The following is a 7,750-nucleotide window of genomic DNA, read 5'->3' as shown; positions in this document are numbered from 1 at the left end:
CTGCAGCTCTGTATAATAAATGAATGTAGTCAATAAACATACAGATTACATACATGGGTGTACCTAACATACAGAAGTACTATGAAGCTACACAATTGAGACAGTTACTTGCACGGTCAAGTTGGTCATCACATTTCATTTGTTCCCAAATTAAAAATAGTGTGACCACGGATTTCCATCTCAATTCAGAAATCTGATCTACCACTGTGGCCAAACTAATCCTCACTTCCCTGTTACCAACAACACAAGACTCCTTGTCAATTTGGGAAAGACTCAAACGTAAAAATAAATTGGTCTCTAAATGGTGTAACCAAAAAAATATATATATATATATATATATAAGTTAACAAAAAGAAATGTTATACCTCCATATTATAAATACATTTTTCAACTCTTCTTTATCAGACTTAGTTCGTCTCAATTGAATTCAAGTTTATACAAACATTACTTTTCTAATAACACCAGCCAGTAGGGAACACACAAAGCTACAAGAGCACTACCACCAAGTAGTGAACCTCATGTTCTATCCAAGACTTTTTAGGTTCCAGACATTATTTACCGTATATACTAGAGCAGGGATCCCCAACCTTTTGAACTCGTGAGCAACATTCAGAAGTAAAAGGAGTTGGGGAGCAACACTAGCATAAGTGCTGTGATTGGCCATTTGGTAGCCCCTATGTTGATTGTCAACCTATATTGAGGCTCTGTTTGGCAGTGCACCTGGTTTTTATGCACCAAAACTTGCCTCGAAGTCTGGAATTAAAAAATAAGCTCCTGCTTTGAGGACACTGGGAGCAACATCCAAGGGGTTGGGGAGCAACATGTTGCTCACGAGCTACTGGTTGGGGATCACTGTACTAGAGTATAAGCTGAGGTACCTAATTTTACCTACAAAAACTGGGAAAGCTTATTGACTCGAGTATAAGCCTAGGGTGAGAAATGCAAGAGCTACTGGTGAGTTTGCCTACCTCACTGCCATACTGGACTGCTGCTTGTTTTTTCAGAAGAAGTTTAAAGGACCAGTAACGGACCAGTCGGATGGCTGCACGGGAAGCTGCAGGCCATGTGGCTGGAGGCGGAGAAGCTGCGGGGGCGACCCCTGGGGCCTGCATTCCAGGAGGTTATGGGGTTGGGGTAAGAGTACAGGTGGTTGTAAGGGAGTGCGGAGGGGGCGGCTGGGTGTGGGTGCTGTTTGTGGCTCTCCACTGAAGCAGTAAGAATGTGCTCGTGCCATCTCCTCTCCCTGTTGCTGCAATACAGGTGCAGAGAGGAAGACAAGGAAGAGAACAAGGATGTGGTGTTGGTTCTGGATCCTCCACTGTGGCAAGAAGCTGTTGCTGCAGCACCTCCTGCCCTCACCCTGCTGTTCCTCCCTGCACATGGCCTGCAGCTTGCGGAGGAAAGAGCCCTGTCCACTGTACAGATCTTTGAAATCCCTGTCCTTCTGGGCCCAATAGGTTTAGATCGCTCTCCTCCCGGCAGTGACCCGGCAGCAGGCATTGCAAGCTGCAAGGACCCCTCTGCGGGGTGGCCCAGCCATACTGACTCGAGTATAAGCCAAGGTAGACTTTTTCAGCATATTTTGGGTGCTGAAAAACTCAACTTATACTCGAGTATATACAGTTGTTCACAGATTATAACCTATGAGCATTCAAGTCTTTTGGAACCAGTGTTTGAAAACAGCTGAGTTGTTAGATGTATTTCTAAGGAGATAATTGGCTCCTAGAAAAGGGATCTTCCCCTATCACAGGATTTAAAAATGATTTAAAAATTACTTTTTAGCTCTTTTCATATCACTGCCATTGTGCCCTAATAAAATCACAGCACTGTGCAAGGACGGTATATTCACTTGTTCGCTGGTCCATGAAGAGAACTCCAGTTTATGAGTAGAAAATGGTGAAGTTACATTATTGAATCTTAACTTCTGCAGTCCCTTCATAACAGAACAGCCTAAAGTGTTTTAGAATACTCTACACCCTTAAAGAGGTTGCTCACATTTAAATGTAATAGTTATAGAATGACCAATTCTAAGCAACTGTTTTTACCATTTTTTTTTTCTTCCAACTCTTTCCAGCTTTCAAATCAGGGTTTACTCATCCCATCTAAAAAAAAATACTCTGCAAATTTCAAACTGGAGAGCTTTTGAATAAAAAGCTAAATAACTATTACTCTATCACTCTCTACATCATACTAAAAGTTAATTCAACCCCCTTAAAGAGATACAGGTTTATACAATAAGAAACTCTGCAATAAAATATGCATTGAATTATGTTCCATATATACAGTAAAAGACTCAGATGATTTAATAGCATGTTACAAGTACATTTATTTCCCCCTCTGTGCAATGATGTAAAGCAGAAGCCTTGGCTTGATAACCCTGTATAAATGATAGTGTTATGACAGGGTCCTGGCAGAAAAGCAAGCACAAAAAAAACAACTCTATGAGGACTTTTATTTATTTTTGCTAGGAATAAAAGATTTGGGAATACTCTGTTGCTTTTGTCATGAATTGGAACCAACATAGCAGTACATTAAAAGAGCTAATGGGATCTTTCTTACACTTGACTGGGCAAACAACTTGTTAAGAATGAAGAGAAGCAGTGTGCTTCAAATAAACAGTGTGCTTCAAAGAGCGTCTGAGAAATAAGATAGGTCCTAACAATGATATCTTGTGGCTTGTTCCAAAGGTTCTTTTTTAATGAAACTCTGATGGTCTCCTTTGTATAGAGCACAAGACCCCACTGGAGAATTGGGGGATTTCAGATAATAAGCCCCATAGATTTTCTTTAGTTATTACTGTTTATTGCTGGATCTATGTCTATTTTTGAATCACAATAATCTATCGTAATATTTTTGACCGACTGGGAGACCCACAGGTGAATTAGTTCAATTGCATTCCATAGGAAATTGAAGGGTATTCCCATGTGAACTCTCTCTTTGTATTCTTACAATGTTTTTAATACCACTCTCAGTTTAGGGGATACACCTCCAAACAGCCAATGTTCACTGAAGGGATTCTGTAATGATTTTTATGGTGCACAATTTATTTGTAAATTACGCTGTGTACATTGCAAATAATTCACTCTACCTTTTAAAATGTTATCCTTTAACAAACAAATCTATTTTTTCAAGCTGTAATATTGGTGTGGAGGCAGACAGCTTATTGCACTGTACCTGATTCTGAGTTTTGAGAAGGAGCCAGTGCTGCAAAAATTTAACTGCTTTGTGATAAGCTATTGTGTCTGCCCTTCCCATTGTACTTCAATACGACCCAGGCTGTGTAATAGCAAAGCAGGGTTTCTCCTTCTTAGGTGTTACTCTCATGTCTACCACTAGATGGAGCTTGGGACTTTTAGCAATGCAAAAATGTCTGATCTCTCTGAATGTTTGATCTCTACAATGCTGAAATCTCCAGCATTGAGGAAACCTGCTTTATGGAAGGGTAAGGTGGTCTGGGGTAGCAGAAATCAATGCCTCTCATTAAGGGGAATGTGATTAAAATTGCAAGCGTTGTTTAAAATGGCGTTTTTTGCGAATGTTTAGTGCTTCTCGCACTGTAAAATAATTTGTTGGCAAATATTACATCGCTCATTATCGCTAAGCTTAGCATCAACGCCCACTCTAGAGTATTTTGTCACAAAAAAGCTTTTGCCATTGTGCAATTTTATTATATACACTGCACGTTTGCAAAAGCCATTTGTTTGAAAAGTTTTTGTTCGTAGAAGCCATTGTACCATTATTTACAAGTGCATACAGTGTGTATATATCTATATCTTCTTTATTGTACCAAGTTAATTGAGGCAAATGGTACATGGGACAATATTTCAACAGTGTATTACAGCTGGCAGAGAAATGCCTAAATTAATAACAGAATAGAACACAAAATACATAAGAAAATACTGTAAACTTAGGGATGTGAGCTTCACTGCCCGACATTAACAAACACTAAAAACCACCATGACACATTCCCTTGCTACAGGCAACTCATACCAGCTGCAGTGTTAAGCTGGCCATAGACGCAAAGATCTCATCGTACAAATCGAGGATTTGTATGATTTTCGGAACGTGTGTGGAGAGTCCCATCATTTTTCGTCTGGCAGAGATCAGTCGTTTGGTCGATCGGACAGGTTAGAAAATTTCTGTCGGCTGCGGGTAATATCTCTGCGTGTATTGCTGACCTTACGATTTTCAGTGGGAGACTGTCACTAGCTTGGTCAGACATAACTATCGTACGATTGCTGTCAGGGGCAGAACATCGGCTGATCTGTTCTTTAACTACTTTATTTGGTTGGAATGGTAAGACTTTGATCTGAATGGTTAGTGGCGGGTCGGGAAATGGGAAAGTCAGATCGTACATTGATTAGTACGTTAGGATATTTGCATCTGTAGCTAGCTTTACTCATGGCCCCTATTACTTTCAGAAACGCCTTTATTGTAAGATGAAATAAAGACTTGAATTAAGCCTTTATGGGTCAGGGCACATGCTCAGATTTGGGGAGATTAGTCACCTGGCGACAAATCTCCTCTTCTTCGGGGGGAACCATTTCCCCGAACTGCCACCTGCCGGCTAGAATGTAAACCGCCGAGGGGATGGCACTCGGAACGCTTCGTTTTCCAAAGTCGCCCGAAGTTGCCTCACGAGGAAACTTCGGGTGACTTTGGAAAACAAAGCGCTCTGAGTGCCATCCCGCAGGCAATTTATATTCTAGCCGGTGGGAGGCAGTTTTGGGTGATTAGTCGCCCCAAAGAAGAGGAGATTTTGTCGCTGGGAGACTAATCTCCCCAAATCTGAGCGTGTGCCCTGACCCTTAAATGTAAGCACAGAAACTGCAGTACTCACCACATATGCGGTCAAATAAAACCCACTTAATAAATATAGAACTCACTTACTTGCCCATTTCCTCTGATTACCCAGAGTTTTTAAAGTTCATTGGCTAAAAGTTGAATATGTGTTCTCTAACAAAAGGACATCCACTTCAATTAAGAGCACAGCTTTCTGTTTCTTCAATTCATTACACATATAACTCGCGGTGCAAAGACAAATGTATCCTGAGGTTGATTAGCATAAAGCATCTGCATTAGTGCCCTGCTTGTACAAGCTGAAAGAGGCAGGCGTCACATTATGCCGTTTTATGAGGTTAACAGCTGGCATATAGATTTGCAGATAGACACCAAAATGTGTTGAGTGTTTAACAGGTTCTTTGAATATGGGTACTGTCAAACTGATGGGAGGAAGGTACAATAGTCTGTCCAGTCTCAGAGCCATAACAAAACATCTGCCCTTATTGTGACAATTATGCCTTTCAGGCTGCGCAGGCAAGCTGTGCTTACTAAATGAAGATATCCAGGGCAGACATTCCAGTATATGCTAAACTAGGAATTTGTGAAACATGCATAATAATTATGTGGTGTGAAAGTACCAAGGGCAAGTGGCACTGGGAAATAGTTACCAGTCTAGAAACCATAATGCAAAACGGTCAATAAACTAGAAATTAACGAACATTGCTGCAAAAATTAATTTTCTGCATGCGTTGCAGATTAAGAAAATGTGCAGTTGTTTGAATTGAGTTTTGAATTATTTGCCTTCTTCGAACGCTTTCCAGCGTTCAAATGGGGGTCACTGACCCCATCTAAAAAACAAATGCTCTTTAAGGCTACAGGTTTATTGTTACTGCTACTTTTTATTCATTCTTTCTATTCAGGCCCACTCCCATTCATATTCCAGTCTCTTATTCAAATCAATGCATGGTTGCAAGGGCAATGGCTAGAGCAACTGGATTGCTGAAATTGCAAATTGGAGAGCCGCTGAATAAAAAGCTATATAACGCAAAAACTACAAATAATAAAAAATGAAAACCAATTGCTAATTGTCTCAAAACATCACTCTCCACATCATACTAAAAGTTAATGTAAAGATGAACAATCCCTTTAATAAAAACCCTGCAGTAACAGATCTCTGATAAAACTAGCTCTGAGTATGGCCAGCTTTAGTTCCATTCCAGCTGCAAGATACTAAGTGGAGGGGGTACAATATCTGTAATGTAGAGGCTGTGTTTTTACCTTTTATTTTAGTCATACTGTACAGTGCAGTCACATCAATTGAAAGGCACAATCTGCAACACTATTGAAAGTGTTACACCAAATTCACTGCAAAACTGTAATGCAGCTACACAAAGCAGCAAGAGCCTGGACACTTGTTTATCAACACGGCAAACATTGTTTTCTTATCTCCAAGCAATATTGCCTGGGAAACCCAGAGCAGTGTATCTGGATGACTGTCAAAGGCCAAAGATGGAGATCAACAGATAATACACAGGCACCATAACATAAACTCTAGGTCAGGGGTCCCCAACCTTTTTTTACCCATGAGCCACATTAAAATGTATAAAGAGTTGGGGAGAAACACAAGCCGGAAAAAAAAGTTCCTAGGGTGCCAAATAAGGGCTGTGGTTGGCTATTTGGTAGCCCTAGATGAAATGGCAGCTTACAGGAGGCTCTGTTTGGCCATAAACCTTGTTTCTTTGCAACCAAAACTTGCCTCCAAGCCAGGAATTGAAAAATAAGTGCCTGTTTTGAGGTTACTGGGGGGGGGGCGCAACATCCAAGGGGTCGGTGAGCAAAATGTTGCTCACGAGCCACTGTTTGGGGACCACTGCTCTAGGTTGATAATGCTAAGGTACCTAAGGCTTGCCTATCAGCTTGTCCTTTCTGTCCACTTCCACCCAATCACCATTAGTTAATCTTGCCTTTAAATTGATCTGAAGACACCATGGAAAATTCAATAGATATGCTGTTGAAGTTAATTGAAAGATTAAAAAATAAAAGTCATTGCTGCATAATCTTATGTATTACTTTTCAGCGCTCTCTGGGTACAGGTATAGGATCCCTTATCCGGAAACCCGATATCCAGAAAGCTCCGCATTACGGAATGTCTCCCATAGACTCTATTATATCCAAATAATCCAAAATTTTGAAAATGATTTCCTTTTTCTCTGTAATAATAAAACAGTAGTTTGTACTTGATCCCAACTAAGATATAATTAATCCTTATTGGAAGCAAAACCAGCCTATTGGGTTTATTTCATGTTTAAATGAATTTCTAGTAGACTTAAGGCATGAAGACCCAAATTACGGAAAGATTATCCGGAAAACCCCAGGTCCCGTGCATTCTGGATAACAGGCCCCATACCTGTACTCTATAAAGAATATTCCCCTATATAACTGCCTATATTCTAATCCCCAGGGATGTCCAAATTGACCTGCCCTTCAGTTGGAGAGGTCAGATAGGCTTGATTTCCAAACATGCAGCAATTGCATAGAAAAGTATAAACATTTACAATATTTCCAGAAAAACTGCTTTATCGGTACCCCAAGTGTTTACCCATTGAGACAGACACGAAGAAGCCTTACATTTGTTGAACGAGTCATTTTGTTCTGCTGAATTCTTTAAATTCACCTTGATAATTCTTTGTTACGACAACCAGACAGAAAGGAGCGCAATATCAAATAAATAATTTAACATTAGGAAAAAACACAATCCAAGGGCATATACCCTCCTACCTGCAAAAGGGACTGGGGCATCTTTATCCAGAGCAACCAAAGGTGGATCTAGAATCACAGTGTCATTGTTTTCCGTGATGACTCCATGGTACGAAGTCTCAATCCAAGGCTTGTGTTTGTTCACTAAAATAAAGACAAAAAGCATTTTGCATATTAGGTGATCTGATTAAACACATATGGTGGAATGAAA

The 7,750-nt window shown here is 40.2% G+C and overlaps 1 protein-coding gene across 1 annotated transcript in view; it reads right to left on the bottom strand.

Annotated features, from left to right (window-relative positions):
- Positions 1-7,750, bottom strand: part of clstn2.S (calsyntenin 2 S homeolog) — a 454,486-nt gene that overhangs the window by 263,689 nt on the left and 183,047 nt on the right. Inside the window, exon 2 of the mRNA XM_018265797.2 lies at positions 7,561-7,683. Coding sequence (XP_018121286.1) covers positions 7,561-7,683 — 123 coding nt within the window. The remainder of the gene's footprint in view (positions 1-7,560; positions 7,684-7,750) is intronic.

Source organism: Xenopus laevis, chromosome 5S (genome assembly GCF_017654675.1).
Source record: "Xenopus laevis strain J_2021 chromosome 5S, Xenopus_laevis_v10.1, whole genome shotgun sequence".
Classification (NCBI taxonomy): domain Eukaryota; kingdom Metazoa; phylum Chordata; class Amphibia; order Anura; family Pipidae; genus Xenopus; species Xenopus laevis.
Note: the sequence above shows the minus strand (reverse complement) of the source record. Positions and strands in the feature narration are given on the sequence as shown.